The sequence below is a fragment of the Salarias fasciatus genome (genome assembly GCF_902148845.1).
Source record: "Salarias fasciatus chromosome 7 unlocalized genomic scaffold, fSalaFa1.1 super_scaffold_4, whole genome shotgun sequence".
Classification (NCBI taxonomy): Eukaryota; Metazoa; Chordata; class Actinopteri; order Blenniiformes; family Blenniidae; genus Salarias; species Salarias fasciatus.
In genome coordinates this window covers 2,098,185-2,115,373 of record NW_021941229.1, presented here as the reverse complement: position 1 = coordinate 2,115,373, position 17,189 = coordinate 2,098,185, and the positions used below count along the sequence as shown (strand labels likewise).

Genomic DNA, 17,189 nt, shown 5'->3' with positions numbered 1-17,189 from the left:
CAAATTCTCCCCAAAAAATGCTGGTGCCGGACCGGCACTGCAACTTTCAAGTGACAATTTAGCGCTGTTAGAGGTACTTGTAATGAATATGTCAGGGCACATTGTACACATCATTAAAAATGTGTAACATATTTATGGTGGAAAATAAGTATTTTTAAGGTTGTAAAACTCCTTAATGCACCTTTAAAAAAAAAGAAAAAAAAGAAAAAAGTGTTACAGATGTAAATAAACACTGGAAACTACATCTGTGTTTACTGTAATTTATTGAAGGCACTACAGTTACATTATCTGGACATGTGACGGAGAAAAAACTGACAGTATTACCAAGTAATCTCTGGAAAGTCCTTGTTTCATTGGTGTATTACAATATACACAACACTACTCAGTCCTACAAGACTTCACACTACTTCTTTGCTGATTGAACAGAACGCATCGCGGTCGCCGTCCCGGTGATTTACTCCTCTCCGAAGTTGGGGTTGTTGAACGCCGACTGCAACAGAAGGAAGGTCACAGCTCGTCATTTCCCATCAGACGGGGATCTGACGGCGTTCTGAACCCAAACTCACCACGCCGCCCGGCGTTCTCCTGCCTGGGAAGCTGATGCTGCTCAGCTTGAAGCCTCGGATGCGGATGGCGTAGAACAGAAGTCCACATATGAGGCAAACGACCAGGATGGCGCCGATGACGGCGCCGGCGATCACGCCTGTTCGTAGAGAGGAAAGGTTCTGCAACGGCTGCTAGTGCTTCAAAATACAGGTTTTAAGAGGATATGGAGGATAAGAGTAACGTGAGGAAACATGGCTGCTGCTTGTTGCTTACCGCCATTGCCGCCGCTGCCGGGATCATCAGTGGGAAACACCGGGTCCTTGTTCTCGTCCGTGTGGTAGTCTGAAAGTTTGACAGACAGCGGGTGAGTGGTCTGCCCGTCCTCACAGTGGACAGTAAAGAAAAGAGACTTTACACTGGCGGTGGCGGCAGACGAAGCCCCTCTTCTCCAGGCAGTTGTTGTCGTTCCAGAGGCCGTCGTGGTACATCTCCACGCACTTCTCCTCGCCGGTCTCCCCGGGGTGGAACGCCGCGTTGGGCTCACCCGCCGCCCAGTTGAGGAAGCCCACGGCCGTCTTGTCGGTCCACCCCCAGCCGACTGTAATGACACACAGCAGAGTCCAGCAGGCTGGCGCACTCCGCCCTCCGGACACGCTACGGGGGTCCGGACTCACAGTTCCTGTCCCGGGTCAGGCCGATCCACAGGTGGTGGTACTTGGTGCGGTTGAGGCTGACGATGAACTCCACCTCTGCCCGGCTGTGGAAGGACGCCAGCTCGGCGTGGGCCTGCTGGCAGCTGTGCTGCGCCTCGGGCCAGGAGAAGCCCTTCTCCCCGTCGTACGTGTAGTAACAGTGGCGGCCGTACGGCACGAAGCCGAACACACACTGCCCGTCGCCGGGGGCGGGGGTCGGCGGCGGAGAGTCTGAAACACAACCAGTCCTCAACTACTGCCAAGTACGGGCACAGGTTTGGAATAACAATCTGCGTTATTGTAAGTTTAAAGCTTTAGAAACAGGAAGTGGTTAATCAAACCAATCCCGTCAACCGAGGAGGGTCGTCAAAGCCTGGGACGGAGGGGGCGGTACCGTAGGAGATCTTGCAGATGTAGGACTTGGCCACGGCGCAGTCGGTGTCGTTCCAGGTGCCGTGGAAGGGGAAGGCGGCGTGCATGCTGACGCAGCCCTCATCCTGCAGGTTGCTGGGCTCTCCGGGGCCCCACTGGGTGAAGAACACCGGCCAGCCGTCCGACCACTTGTAGGAGCCGTCGCCCTGCGGCACCGTCGGGGGACAGAATGTTTGGAGACGTGAGACACTGATAGAGACCTTGGGAACCCAAGGTTCTGATCCCGTCAGTCAGTTTAATGAGAGTGTTTTCCAGGCAGCACCTGGCGCCGGAGTCCCATCCAGGCCTCGTGTTTGCCCTTCAGGACCACCCCGGACAGGAAGGCCTGCTCATAGCTGGAGTCCACGCTGACCAGGTCCCCCCGGTCCTGCTGCCGGCAGGCGGCCTGCGCCGCCTCCCAGCTCGCCGCCTCCTCCACCAGCTTGTAGCAGTTCTGGTACCAGGAGATGTAGTCGGACGGGCAGGGGCTCTTGGTCGCCGGGGGGGGATCGATGCTGCTCGCTGAGGGGGGGCGGAAACACACCAGCCAGAACATTAAGACCGTCTGCTCCTGAACGGTTCAGGCACCGTGTTTCTGACTCCACCGCCGTGCCGCTGACTGACATTTCTTCATGGAGCAGACGAAGCTGTGGTTCTTGCTGCAGGCGACGTCATTCCACCTGCCGCTCGCCACCATGTTGTGAGTGATGGCCACGCAGTGTTCCTGTGGAGAGGAGCATGAGAAGCTGGAGACGCCCGGCGGCTGAGGAGGACTGTTCTGTCGACGTGGAGCGATGGCCATACCGCTCCGCCCACGTTGTTGGGCTCGTTGTCGTTCCAGTTGGTGTAGAGAACCGGGCTGACCCCGTCGCTCCAGGCGTACTGGTTCTCCACCAGAAGGTCCGACAGGCCGATCCACGTCTGGTGCTGCAGGTCCTTCAGGTAGCTGGTCACAAAGTCTGAGGAAGAGGAAGAGGAGGATGGAGACATGGAGGCTCTCTTCAGTCAGAACTCCTGCATTAATCAGTGCTGAGCTCACTGTTCTCATCCTGGCTGTCGATGATGGCCAGATTGGCTCCCTGATCTTTGCACCAGTCCCGAGCGAAGAACCAGGTGCCGTGGATGTCGTTGGCTTTCCCTTTGAACAGGAAGCACTTGTCCTTAAACCGCATCCAGCCTGCAACAAAAACCATTCAGTTTAAACTCCTGGAAGGACGATTGCGAACACTGGAAGAGACCAGTATGTGTTTTTTTTTCATCACAAAGCTCTCCAAAATATGTGAACAGAAGAGCCACAGAACCAACAGGGCCTTAAAGGTATAATACACGATTTTGATTTCCGGGTGGATCACCTAAATAATTGGTGGGTCTGTTTGTCAATCATTCTGACGAGCTGCTTTCGTAAGGCGGTTCTACGTGCTTGCGCCCAATCAGCTTCTCCCTTTTGCGCATGCGCATTCAGAGTGTTCATGAAGCCGGTGAGCTTCTGAGCTGGTACTTACCGATGGCGAGTCTGACATAATGAAACTGTAACTGTTTCGGAAAAAAAGCTTTATTTATGAGCGAGGCGGATCGCAGAAACTGTAAACAGAGCCGTGCACGCCGGAGAAGAGGAGATCGCGCTCGTACACTTCCGCGTTTCCTGGGAGAAGCAGGAGAGCCGGGCGGATGGTCTGGCGCATGCGTGTTGTTCAAAAAGTGAGTAACAGACTTGGGGCTTCGTCTTTTCGAGAAAATCGTGTATTAGACCTTTAAGTATAACGAGTTCAACGGATTCCCCCTCCCTGAGTTACCTTCTGGACAGTTTCCCTCCCAGGGCTGGGTGGGCGGGGCCGCAGTGTGGTCGTCTCCGTGGTATTTCTTACAGACGTAGCCCGCCCCGGCCCGCCCACAGTTGGCGTCGTTCCATCCACCTTTAACAGGTCAGAGCTCATGAATGCATTTCAGGGCGTTTCAGGTTGGTGAAGGTGGCTGCCGTGCACACCGTGACCACTAGATGTCACTGAAACCCACAGGCTGCACCTCCAGTGACCTGTCGTACCTTGATGTCTGTTCATCTGGACACACTGCTCCTCCCCGTTGGCGTTGTTGGGCTCACCGGGACTCCAGTGAGTGTAGGAGACCGGCGAGTTGTCCACCCAGCTGAGGAAGAAAAGCAGCAGTTATCCCCATACTGATGCCTGAAGCAGTTCTGGAGGTACCGTACGATTTACTGATGATGAGCGCTGAGGCTGACGTACAGGTACTGTCCGCTGGCCACGCCAAACTTCCTCAGTCCGATCCAGGCTGCGGAGACTTCCCCGGTGCCGACCTGGCGGGGCAGGAGAACACCGGGTCAGCAGCGGCCCTGCGGGGGAACCCCTCCGGGGCCCGGCGGCTCCTCACCATGCTGTTGACGTAGGCCTGTTCGTGCTGGTTAAGGATGGACACCAGCAGAGCCTTCTCGGCATAGCAGCGCAGCAGCGCCGTGTGGAAGTCCACCATGTCCGTGTCGTTGTAGTAGTAGCAGATGCCGTTGTACTTCCTCCAGCCGGGGTTCGAACCGCACTCCGGCGCTTAAACGGGATTCAGATTTCATCAGAACACTACTATCTAAGACAAAGGTAATAAAACAAGCTAAAGTCTATAGTTTAATGGAAAGACTGAGCTTAATTCCTGATTTGAAAGAAGAGAGTGTGACAGCAGGAAGTCTGTTCAGGTGAGGAACTAAACACTGCTTCACCTGGTTTCTCCTGACTCTGAGGCACTGAGTAAACCTCTTCCTGAGAGGTCTGGATCACTGAGTAGACCTCTTCCTAAGGACCTCAGAGTCTGGATCACCATTGAACCTTTTCCATTCATCAGATTAAGCAAATACCAAAAGTGACGTGTTTCAATCAAGGCAGAGTGAGGAAGAACTCTTGTCTCCTGTTCCCCTCTGGCTTCTTCCTGGTTCATCTCCAGCTGTTAGAAAGGGGGAGGAGTGTTTCCAGTGGTGCAGTAAATAAATGTCTGAAGCAATTAAATGAATTAAAATTAATCTTTACTGATGGCTCTAAGGACCCAGAATGTGGAAGAACTGGGCTCGGGGTGTATGTGGCCACCGGTGGGTTAAAACAGAGTGTCTGTTCTTAGATAGTCTGTCAGTTTGTTCCACTGAGCTACTTGCTAATTTATGGGCTCTGAAATGGATAAAGGAGAATGTGCCTCAAAAAACTGTTGCATGCTCTCTATTGTATTACTCTGCTGCTGCTCTGGAGGCTTTGAAAGAAGGGAGATCAAGAGTATGTCCAGATTTAATCTGGGAGATTTCAAGCTGTTTGAGTTGACAGATTAGGATGCCACATATGTTTTTGTGGATACCCAGTTTTTCAGGAATAGAAGGAAATGAAATTACAGACTCTCTTGCAAAGAAAGTGCTCTCAGAAGAGGATGTAGATTTTTGTCCATCCTTCTGCGGAACAGTGAGTGTAATGGCATATTGAAGGAGAACTGCAGCTCCAGTTGCAGGAAGTGGAGTGGACTATGGGCCAGAGGGGAAGACGTTTCTGCTCCTTGGAGACGGAGGGATGGACTGGTTTGAACCCGACTGACACTGGGACACTGTGGTCCTGCAGAACGTCTGAAGTGACTGGGAAACATCCAGGGTGAGCGTGGCAGGATGGAATCAGTGCGTCATGTTTTATTGTCTTGACAGAAATACAAGAGAGAAAGACAGTAGAGGGTCAGAGAGCTTCCTGAATTGGGACGGTGCGTTTCCTCCCTGCAGTCTGTTTTCAGAGCTGAGCAGTGTTTGTTTGGACGACAGCTGAATGTGAAGTGATTTGATGCTCGAGTTTGGGTTGATCTGTGGAGCTGGAGAGGAACCAGTTGGTTGTCTGAGCAGGTGTGTCTCGTTCGTTGTTGACCCTTTCCTCTTTGAGCTGAAGAGCAAAGGGGGGCGGTACCTGGGAGAGGGGAGGGGGCCACCGGGGGCTCGACGGGCTCCTTCCCCTTCACGATCTTGCAGATCCAGTCCTGATGGGCGTCACAGTTCAGGTCGTTCCACCAGGAGTACGTCCCATTGGTGCTGCTCACCATCTCCACACACTCCTCGCGGCCCTCGTGGTTGTTGGGCTCCCCGTCAGCCCAGTTGGTGTGGGACAGCGGGGTCCCATCGCTCCAGGAGTACCCTGGGAACCGGACGGGGGGGGGGGGGTGTTATGAGACTGTCGCTCCAGAGTGATTTGTGACACATGGGAATCAAACCCACCTCCTTCTGTAGGGTTGTGTTTGAGGCCGATCCACTTGCTGGTGCCTTTGCTATAGGTAGAGAGGAACTCCTCCTCCTCCTGGCTGTGGATGCTGACCAGATCCCCCCCCCTGTAGAAGCAGTCGTCGCGTGCGGCGCCCCAGCTCTTCTTCTGGGACCAGTCCACGTTGTGGAAGAGCTGCAGGGAATCGGCCGTGGTCCGTTCCAAGAACAAGTGTTAATCCTAACATTAAAAATAAAAGGCAACATGTAGACCCTGGGTTTCTGGGGTTGGGCCCACCTTGTAGCAGTTCCTGAAGTGCGGCAGCGCCGTCCAACCGGCTGCGCAGCCCTGCGCTGGAGGCGGAGTCGGGCCGGCGGTGGGCGGGCCGATGTCCGGTCGCGGCTTCTCGCAGATGAAGGCGAACTTCTCGGAGCACTGCCTGTCATCCCAGAAGCCGCCGGCCAATCCGGCTGTCATAGCAACGCAGGTACCGTCCCCGCTATCTGGAGACGGGACAGAAAGACGCCGTTGAGTCGGGCGTGGAGGTTTCCTCGCGCGGTGAAGCTGCAGCCGGCGCCGGACCTGGCTGGTCTCTGTCCCAGTGAGTGAAGGTGATTGGCAAGCCGTTGTCCCAGACGTAGTCCACGCCGCCGCCGCCGCCACCCTGAGCGCGCAGGCCCATCCACCAGAAACCCGTCCGCGAGGACAGAGCCACGGTGAAGTGAGCCTGCTCATAGCTGCAGTTTGAAAGAGAGGCGGACGTAAAGTCACCCTGGGGTTCGGGTCAGGGTAAGGCCCATATAGGAGTAAGGTTAGATGATGCAGTCTGAACTGTACCCACATGTCTCCCACATGCACCAGGAAGCCCTCCTTCTCCGTGCAGAAGGCCTTGGCCTCCGTCCAGCTCCTGGCCGTCTCCTCCATCCAGTAGCAGGCGTAGGCGTAGGCGTCCCAGCCCTGACGCAGGCGGAGGGTTTGAACACACAGTGCCGGTACAGCGCCATGTCCGTGTGTGGTGGGGGGACGCGGGTCTCACCTGAGGACAGCCATACACCGTGGGCCTCACCGACGGGAGGGGGTAATGAGCTTTAGCCTGCTTGCAGATGTAGGAGTTGAGCTCAGTGCAGGCCACGTCGTTCCATCGGCCCGTCTGGAATCAGTCAACAAGAAAACAACACTTTGAAGCTTTTCTTTGTCGTGGCGCAGATGTTGAAATAAGCGATATCTTCACAGTTCCTGTATGATTTAATGGCTGAGTGGTGGTCGTCGGCTGCCCCTCACCTGGTGTGACATCTCCACACAGTCCTCCTGGAAGCCCTCGTGGTTGTTGGGCTCGCCCGGAGCCCAGTACGTGAAGGTGGTCAGGTGCTCGTCGGACCACATGAACAGCCCCGAGAACGCCAGGTCATTGAGACCCGTCCACATGTCGCTGGTGGCTGCACCACAGGACAAACACACCGGGTAGCGAGGTGCAACATGTAGTTAACCCGCAACGTGAGAGATGCAGGTGTCAAATTACAGGCAGCGAATGCTGCACACCAGTTGCTCAGACCATCTTTTTGAAAGTGTCCTAAGTGAGAGCGTTTCTACCCAAACACCACAGATGTGCTGACCGAGTCCCTGAGTGCGTCCTCACCCATGTAGAGGTAGCTCTCCAGCCAGTTCTGCTCGGCCATGGACAGCACGGACACCAGCTCGGCCCCCTGGGCCCTGCAGGCCTGCCGGGCGCCGTGCCACGTCTTCCTCTCGCTGAACGGCTTGTAGCAGAACTCGCCAAACTCGTACCAGTCGTTTCCAGGACACCTGAGCTCTGTGACAGAGAGGCAGACCACCGTCATGACCGGCTGTTCACTTCATCTCCAATCTGTGGGATTAGGAAGGCAGCTCCACTCACCCCCGTCTGCGAACGTGTAGGACACGTTATAATCTCCATCATATCTGTTCAGAGTGAGATTACAGAACACAGAAAAAGTTCATGGACGTCCTTAATACAGCTGCTTCAACTCTGGTCCTCCTGGACCGCAGTCCTGCAGGCTTCAGGTCTGTCCCAGGTGCAGCACACCTGACTGCAACGAGGACTCATTCCTGGGCTTTTTAGCAAGCTTCAGCATCAGATCGAGGTGTGCTGAAGCAGGGAAAGAGCTGAAGCATGCAGGACCAGGGTTGAGTAGCCCTGCTTCAAAAGACAGTGTACAGTCATGAAGGTTTCTATCGTCTATAATCTGATCCGTCAGACGGAGTCAGAACATTTGCAAAAAGTTTCATTTTTCCCGTTTCAATGGAGACAGAGTTTGGCTCTGAGCACTTCCTGTCACATAAACACCCAAAACGCTCCGAAAGGTTTCTGTTTTCCCTTGAAAACAGTCCAAACGACGGGTTTAGGTCCTGTTATTCCATGGCGCTCGCTGCTGGTTAATAACATTCGGTCCACTGACTGTTTGGAGGTGATGCCGTTCCTGACGGAGCCGGGGTAGAAGTCCTGGCCATCGGCTTTCAGCAGGGTGCAGTCGCCTCCCAGCTCGTTGAGGATCACTCCTGCATGAATGGCTGCTGCACAGATGTTTGAGTCCTGTTCAACGGGAAACCCATGGACGATCAGAATACAGGAGAAAAGGCTGCTTTTACCTCTGAAGGACACCTGGACTCACCCCTCGGTACGTGGAAGTACCGTACACCGCATAATCAGCCTTGGCACATCCTGCCGGACAGTGAACCCTGACGAACACAAACGGGTCACAACAGACGTACAACGCTTCTTCATGGGGTTTCAAAAGAGTTTCTAGAGTTTTTACAGTTTACTCACGTCATTAGATCATTTGCAAAGTTCAGGTCGGGCTTCTTCTGACAGCTGATGGCATCTGTTGAACCACGGTTATAGTAAATGACACAAAGACACACTGCTCTGAAGACTATAGAGCATCTTCCTCCTCTAACATCCAGATTACAGAGCATCTTCCTGTGAAGCCTCTGTTGTGTTCTTACAGTCAGGTGTGCATCCTAACACGTCGAAGCGCAGTCCGGCCTGGTTGTTGGACTCTGTTGGGAAGATGCGGATCAATCTGGCCGAGACCGGCGTTCCCAGCAGCTGAGTGTCGGCTGTGTCCCTGTCTGTCGAACCTGGGAAGAACTGCACATTTGGAGGATAACCAAAGGTTCCTGTAGCTCTTCGGGTTGAACGGAGGTTTTCTGTGGAACCAGAGAACTCACCTCTCCGTCAGCTGTGTAGTCCGTCCAGAAGATTCCATCGAGGCTGTGCTGCATTTTAAATTTGGTGACCCAGTTGTCACTCTGAGGACATCCCTGGATCACAACGCCCGTCACTTTTCTGGTCTGGCCCAGGTCCACCTGGACCCAGCTGGAGGATTCTGTGACGGAGACATGGGAGTCCAGATGAAGACAGATGGAGGAGAGTGTGTCAAGTCCCCAAAGGTCTCTGCTAACACCCCCTCCTCTGCTCTGACATGGCTCAGCTCCTGATGAGCTGTCCTCCGGGTCTTTTCAGGATCTAACGACGTGAACCTGCTCTCTGGTACGTACCGCCTCCTGAAGGCATCCAGCAGGAGTCCCCGTTCAGCCGGGCCCGGCTGGCAGTGAAGGCTCCGGAGGAGGACGAGGCGGACAGCTGGACGTCCGTGATGTTCCCGTCCTCCACGCCCAGGCCGTGCAGACACACTGAGAGCAGACAGGAAGCAGAGCCAGCTCAGGGGCGGCGAGGGGCGGGACGGAGCCTCGGACGGCAGGAGGAAACAGGGACACACCTTTCTGCTCACAGCTGAAGGTGATCTGCAGGTATTTGGAGATGGTGGGACAGGGGTCGTCCTCCACGTTGGCATACGCGAAGCAGAACTGGCGGTTGTCGCAGGCCTTCCTGTAGACGGGGAGCATTCCCTCCACGCTGCACTGACCTGCAGGAACAACACCCGCTGAGTCGCCTCCAGGCAGCTTCAACCGTTGACCATTAGGCTTTCCAGCTGGAAGTGGGATTCAAACCCATGACCCCCAAACTCAGAGCTCAGTCTGAATCAGGGTGGAGTCAACATGAAGGCGATGGGAGGAGCGGCTCACCCTCCTCCTCCACCAGGTGTGGACAGATGTCGTTGCTCTGGCGTCCGTAGAAGGCGGCCTGGATGTTGATGACGCTATTGTGTTCACAGTGGAGCACGGCACCCGAGCCCTGGCACACCACGGCGGTCAGGAACCCTGCGGAGAGTCAGACCTGGACAGATGAGGCCCCGCCCCCTGCTGCTCCTCCTCCTCCTACTGCGTCCCCCGGCCGGATGTGTCTGACGGTGGTCGTTACCGTCGTGAGGCGGCGGCGGCTCGGGCGTGTTTCCTGAAGGACAGAACAGATGTCAGGACTCCAGGTCGTCTCCGCAGGAAGCAGGAAGTGGGAAGCAGGAAGCAGGAAGTGGGCGGCGGCTCTCCTCACCTCTCCGTTTGCAGATGTAGCCCCGGTTGCGCTCGCACTTGTCATCGTTCCAGTAGCCGTTGTTGATCAGTATGGACAGGCAGTCTTCATCATTGTAGTTGTCTGGATCACCTAGAGAGACGAGAGTGAGGGGTGTCAAACATGAGGCCCGTGGACCGAGACCTGTGTCACCATAAATGTTCAATAAATGCTCTCGAGGTGAAACTTGACTGAAAACTGGTTGAAGGAGACTGAGAAATTTAAAATGAGTAGAAATGATCAGGAAAGAGGACTCTTCTGCCTCCAGCTGTAATCCTGGACGCTAAAGGGGGTTCAGTTTAGTTTTTGTTCAATTAAAGCTCCTCTCCCTGTAGACCTCAGTGTTCCGGCTCTTCCAAGACCCCTTGGTGGGCCACCTGGACCCCCGGACCCCCTGGCTCCTCTCAGACTGACCTGCATTCCAGCGGATGTATCTGAACGGAGAGCCATCCATCCACTCCCAGCCGCCCTCGGTGATGGAGTCGTGGCCCCCCATCCACAGGGAGACCCCGGTGGGGCTCTGCTGGATCACACCTGCGGGACACCGTCAACATCTGGATTCAGTCCAGAGGTGAACCGAGGACCTGACCCCACTTCGTCTTGAGACAATTTAAAAGCACGTCTTGCAGTAGAGTTTATTAACTTCATGTATTTAAACTCTGCAGAACTAAACACACCCGCGATTTTAGCTGATTTGGCTCCATCTGGTGGCCGAAAGCAGAAAAACATCTCTTCACGAGTTCATTGGAAAAAAAACCCCAGAACTGATTTTCATTATTTATGGGAATTAAAGAGTTTGTAGAATCATTACTGCGCTCCGTAAAGCTGTGATTGCTCCAGTCAATTATTTATCATCAAGCTCTTTATTGTAGTCCACTGCCTCTTTTCACACAGTCTGATTATCTTATTGGAAAATTATCTTGATTTCAATTATGTGTATCTTCTGGGTGGATGGAGGATGGAGGATGGAGGATGGAGGATGGGTGGACGGGCGGCTGCTGACCCTGGATGAAGGCCTGCTCGAAGGGGTCGGTGATGCTGACCAGGTCGCCCCCCTGGTTGACGCAGTCGGCCCGGGCCTCGGCCCAGGTCCTCATGGAGTAGTAGTTGAACAGGTAGCAGTAGTCGTTGTAGGGGTCCGACATCCACGAGCCACACTTCTCATTCCACCCTGGAGGAAACACAGCCGGTCAGTCACCCTGACCCGACCCCGACCCTGACCCTGAGATCTGAGCTCTGACCTGGTCCTGATGTGGGAGGCTGAGGCGGGGGCCCGGCGCCTTTCTCTGGGGGGAACAGAGGCTTCATTAGTGACTCTGCAGCAGCAGCAGACCCCGACGTGCTCGGCACTCACCTTTCTTGCAGACGTAGTCTTTCCTGGACGTGCACCAGTCGTCGTTGAGCTTTCCAGGATCCGGTTGGCCGGTTCCCTGCACATGCACGCAGTCCTCGTCCTCAAAGTTGTCTGGTTGACCTTTGCCCCAGGGCAAGAAGTCCTGAACACACAGCAGCAGCAGCAGCTCTTCACACACAGTTCAGTCCAATGATTCCACTTCTGATGTGCAGAAACTCCGGAGCTTTAACGTTTCCTCAGAAAAAGGTCCTGAAGAAAACTACAAACTCATTTCTTCAATTTCACCTCCTTCAAATCTCTAAATATTTACACAACAGAAGAGAACATTTGTTTTGGGGTTTTTCAAATATAAAAATCAATCACAAAGCAAAATATAAAAATATAATTTAATTTAAAATATATATAATTTATAATATAAAAATATAAAAATAAAAATATCACAAAAATACAAAAAATAAAAGAAACTAAATAACCATAGATATCTGAAAATGAGACGAACAAATGGCTCGATAAGTCTGCAGAGGTTCTTTAACACATCAGCATTCTGCAGCTTCAGGCTCTGAACAGTGTTTGATTTTCAGAATTTTAAATCAAATTTAACATCTTCCATTTCTTTGCAATTTGAAAGGTAGTCGTTAACCAACAGGATAAACGAACAGGATATGGAGAGAAAATCATTTCAGACTCAAGTTTATCTATTTGAGGCTTTTTGATATTTTTGTTAATATTGAAGCTATAGTGCGTAACTTCGGTCGCCCTCTAGCGGAATTCTGCGTTATTACAACAATAAAGCCGGCGCTTCCATATGAGGTACGCTCGGGTGTCCCCAGTGCCCCCCCTCCCTCCTCCCCCCAATCTGCCACGGTGATTCGCGTTTCCACAGCGCGAATCACAGTTGGAAACGGTTTTTATTCTGCGTGAATAAGGACAGCTGGTGAAAAAAAAGATGGACTCTTTCGAAGAGGTAATTATTGTTTTCTTTTTTTTGCCACAGAAATGTAAATAGCTTATTAAAACGGGAGACAAGGTGCCTGCTAATTTGTAACTGACAGGTTAGTGGATGAAAAGACCCAGTGGTCGTCAGCAGAAATCATTTGTTGTCCGTTGGTCTCCAGTAGCTTCTTGATGAAAAACGAAGTGTTACACACAAAGTACAGTGTTTCCTACAGGAAAAGAGTTTGGCGGCGGGGTGGGGTGGGGGGTAGCGTGTGGTGTTGCTGCTAACGCTGCTGGCTGCTAACGCCGCTAATGCTGCTAATGCTGCCGGTGTTCGCCGTCTGAGAGGTTTTTTTTTTTTTTTTTTCCCTCTGTTGTCCGGGTGCTGCACAACTTAGCGCGGGCGGGGCGCCCGGACTGAACCCTGAAGTCGCATGTGGCTTCCTCGGTCTGCCTGACACTGTGAGCTGAGCCTGTTGCTATGAGACCCTCCACGCGTCCTCCCCCTCCCTTCTTGTTGTGACGTAAAATGCGTAATTTCCTGCGCCGAATGTCGCCGGTCGACACGCAAAGCAATAATTATATATACTGAAAAATCCCGGGACATGTTAGAGGAGCCAATCGGCTTAATCTGCATTTTGTCATCTCCACTCAGGGCCGGCTCTAGGCATAGGGGGGCGCCACGACGCTCTGTGTTCCGTGTGCCCCGCTGCAGCGGTCCGACGCACTGCGCTCCTCTTCCTCGGCGCTGCCGAGGTATTGTTCGGCATCGCTCCTCAGCGCACCCCCCCCCCCCCCCCCCCCGCTCAACAAATGTCGGGACCGCTCGAAAAACACGCTCCCAAGGGGCGCTCGTCTCGGGCTCGCCTAGGGCGCCTCTGAAGCCCGGGCCGGCCCTGTCTCCACTAGTAGTGGCTTGGCTAAAACGGACGTTCATAGACATTTAAAAGTTACGCACTATAGCTTTAACCTTTTTAATAATAAAAAAAAAAAAAAAAAAATGTCTTTGGCTCAAATATGTTCAAAAGATCCAAACTTGGTGCACAGTATGTTTTAAAGTTGAAATTCTGCTGATTTAGAGAAAATAAAATAAAAAGCAACCAGTGATGAAGGTTTCCAGGGTGTAATGAAACAGATCGTGTCGGTGTTACTTACTGCCTGAGTGCTGTCGGTGAACACGAAGTGGCCCTCAGTGGTTCTATCATTCAAACCCACCCAGGCCTCCCCGGGCATGTGAGCTGCAGGACAGGACAGGACGGGACAGGACAGGACGGGACGGGACGGGACGGGACGGGACGGGACGGGACAGAGTAGAGCACAATAGAATAGAATAGAACAGGACTTTAAAATGCTTCAGGATGAGGATTTGCTGAAAGAGATCACATTCACAGTGAGTGGAGACAATCAAACTTCAGAATGTAACCTGTTAAAACACTAAATGTATTTATCTTCATATACTTCAAGGATTTTATTTAATTAATCTCTAATAACAACATGTTGACAGAACTTGAGCCTTTTTTATGCCTTTCATTCATTACATTTTTTATGCACTCTCTTAAAAATCTGTTTGAATGATACAGAGAGAAATGTTCATGTGATAGGAATATATTCTGTTATATTTAACAGGTGTTGAGGTTTAAGTGACAGTTTAAACCTCACCACAGATTCACTCATTCAACAGTCATTCCAGTAAATAAACCACTGCTTAAGGCTCCATATTCCAGGGAAAATGAAAAACTCCCGCAGCGTTTTGTTTGTCCGTTGACACGGAAACATCAGTCGATTCCACTGAAATGAACTTTTCCAAAGGAACAGCAGCCCCTAGAGGCCACACGTGGAACCTGCAGGGCCTGATGCTCCACCAACGCCTCTCTGCTTCATAACGGATCACCATCCGGATCTTTCCATCTGTGTTTGTTGTAGCTGTCTGGGAGACAGAAGAGTTCACTGATCTGCTGAGCGCTCACCGATCAGGAAGGAGAACTCCTCCTCGGAGTGGAAGCTGGCCAGGTGGCCCTGCTCCTTCACGCACTCGGCCTCGGCGTTGGCCCAGTTCTTCACGTCCTCGATCTCGAAGAAGTAGCAGAAGTTCCCGTAGAGCAGGTAGCCGCTGTCGCAGTGGAAGTCTGCGGCCAAGAGGAAGCCTGGATTAAACATGGCGGCGCCGTGACGCGGCGCCCCCGCGGGCCCGGAGGCGGGACTGACCGGGAGCGGCGGTGGGCTTGGGGTTCTGTCCGCCCGTCATCTCGCAGATGTAGCCCAGCTTCTTGAAGCAGTTGGTCGTTTCCCATTTGCCAGCGTAGTTTCCTGGAATGGAAACAGAGACGCGAGCTGACCGGGATCTGGGAGGAAGACCGAGAAAACCACAGAAGAAGCCGAGCTCAGTCCAACCTGTGAAGATCTGGCCGCAGTCCCAGAAGTTCGCCGTGTTCCTGGGCCAGCCGGGTCCGTAGTTTGAAAAGGTGACCTTGGATTTGTCCACCCACTGGAACGTCCCGTCCTTGTCCTTATCTGATCACAGGAGTTTCCATGAGTGGCCTGAGGAAAGACTGCTGTGTGTGTGTGTGTGTGTGTGTGTGTGTGTGTGTGTGTGTGTGTGTGTGTGTGTGTGTGTGTGTGTGTGTGTGTGTGTGTGGACTACCTGACAGACCGATCCAGATGTCAGGAATGTCCACGTGGTGAAAGTCTGGGAGGAAACTGTTGATGTAGAACTGCTCCTCTTGACTTCAGGCGAGGAACAGAAACACAAACCAGGTTTCAGTTCAAACCTTAGACCTGTTTACACCACAACGTTTCAAATTAAAACAGCATTTTAGTGTTTTTGTTTTAGAATGTTTTGAAGACTATGTCAGAAAGAGCAGAAACGCTGAAAACCCTGTCGTCTTCGTGTTGGTCCACCAGGTGGTGCTGCTGGTTTTTTCTGCAATGCTCTTTTCATAATTGGAACTTTGATAGCAGGGAACTGATTGCGATTTCGACCTCGCCATTGCGGTTTGTTTTTGCAGCTGCCACCACCCATAAAAGACCAACACCTCACTCCAGCTGTGAGGAGCAGGACCTCCGTCGTCATGGAAACAAGACGCCCAAAACGCAACAAATGTCTTTTGGTTCTGGGTCCTCAAACCTCGAGAGCGACACTACAGGAGTTTGGTTTGAGTGAATGTGTGGTTCAGCTGTAGCGGATGTGTGCGCCCGTCCTGATGGGCGGAGCTCCGCCTCACCTGTCGATGATCAGCAGGTGAGCGCCCAGATCGGAGCACTTGGTGAAGGCCTCGTGCCAGGTGGTCAGCAGGTTGCTGTTGCTGACCATCCAGTAGCAGCTTCCAGAGAAGCTCTGCCAGCCGTCCGGGCAGATGGCTGAGTGAAGGTCACAGAGGTCACAGAGGTCAAACTGAGAGCGAACTGTTTAAAGCGCCGCTGTTAAAAGTGACCCGGGCCTGGGAGGAAACTCACTGCTCAGCGGTCGTTTGCACATGTAGGGACGCTCAAATCTGCACTGATGTGACGTCCAGTTTCCGAAGGAATCCGACGCGTCTTTGACGATGGCGGCGCACGAGCCAACCTGAGCGTCACTGAGGAGAGACGGCGTTTCTGTGAGACTCGTTTCATAACATCTGGCCCGTGCTCATCCGTCCTCGTCTCCTCTCACATCTGAGGCTGTCCCTGGGCCCAGTGGGTGTACGACACCAGCTGACTGTCCGACCAGGACAGGTCCGAGTTCCCGGCTTCGACCTGGCAGGAAATCTTGGTGCATTTCTGCAGAAAGACACATTCACAACCTCTAAAGTCAACACCGGCGTGGAAGGACTCGGGGCTGCCGTGGGAGGCTCCTCTCACCAGGGTGGAGAGCCCGATCCAGAGGTCGATGTGTCCTTCGCCCATCATCGCCATCACATACTGGTTCTCTGCCTCCGAGGCGATGGACACCAGGTCCCCTCCGTCCAGCACGCAGTCCACCCGCGCTGCAGTCCAGCTCTTCCTGGTGTCCGAGTTCAGCTTGTAGCAGTTGGAGTTGTGCTGCATCCACCCGCTGGCCAAGTCACACTTCGGTACCGGATTCGCTGAGGGAGAAACAAAGGCTTCCAGTCTTATCACCTTTGACTCCGTCTTCCAGATCGACCTCTGGCCTCATGACTGATGGCTTGACGCTTCGACCCCCGTCACATGTCGGCTTGCTGACTCACGGTTGGCGTGCTTGCAGATGAATTTCCTGGAGACGTTGCAGTGTTCGTCGTTCCACTGTCCGAAGTTATATCCCACCACCTGAACGCAGTCCTCCCCGGGTTCATCGCCGTAGTTATCAGGCTGTCCCTGCATCCAGTACCTGAAACCACAACTCCACAGTGAGCCCGAGATTCAGAGGAAGACAAAACCCCTCTGGCCACCGGGTGGCAGCTCTGAGTCACTGTTCCTCACAGTCTTTGAAAACTTTCTCTTGAAATCTGGAGATTTACCTAATCCTCTTTTCTCTTTTTGACCAATGACAAATGAAGGCCTTTCTGGTGTTGTTTAAAACTTTTGGACACACGGCTAATCGATACCAACAGAAAGTTTCCAGACTGAAGAAACGGTCACAATGATTCACAACA

The 17,189-nt window shown here is 53.0% G+C and overlaps 1 protein-coding gene across 1 annotated transcript; it reads right to left on the bottom strand.

Annotated features, from left to right (window-relative positions):
* Positions 1-1,200: 1,200 nt before the first annotated feature.
* LOC115383376 (macrophage mannose receptor 1-like) lies at positions 1,201-6,340 on the bottom strand. The gene is made up of 13 exons (XM_030085559.1): positions 6,161-6,340; positions 5,881-6,058; positions 5,576-5,800; positions 4,035-4,204; positions 3,890-3,960; positions 3,691-3,791; positions 3,443-3,562; positions 2,689-2,826; positions 2,454-2,608; positions 2,274-2,373; positions 1,933-2,171; positions 1,633-1,816; positions 1,201-1,469 (listed from the first exon to the last, which is right to left on the bottom strand). The coding sequence occupies exons 1-13, from the start codon at positions 6,338-6,340 to the stop codon at positions 1,201-1,203; spliced, it is 2,130 nt and encodes a 709-aa protein (XP_029941419.1).
* Between the last annotated feature and the right edge of the window lie 10,849 nt (positions 6,341-17,189).

Excerpts from the sequence above, each read along its gene's own strand:
- LOC115383376 (XM_030085559.1), bottom strand. The coding sequence starts at position 6,340 with ATGACAGCCGGATTGGCCGGCGGCTTCTGGGATGACAGGCAGTGCTCC. Across the intron at positions 5,801-5,880 it reads ACACAACCCTACAGAAGGAG|GGTACTCCTGGAGCGATGGG; the intron begins GTGGGTTTGATT and ends TCCGGTTCCCAG. Across the intron at positions 1,817-1,932 it reads GGATGGGACTCCGGCGCCAG|GGCGACGGCTCCTACAAGTG; the intron begins GTGCTGCCTGGA and ends ACGGTGCCGCAG.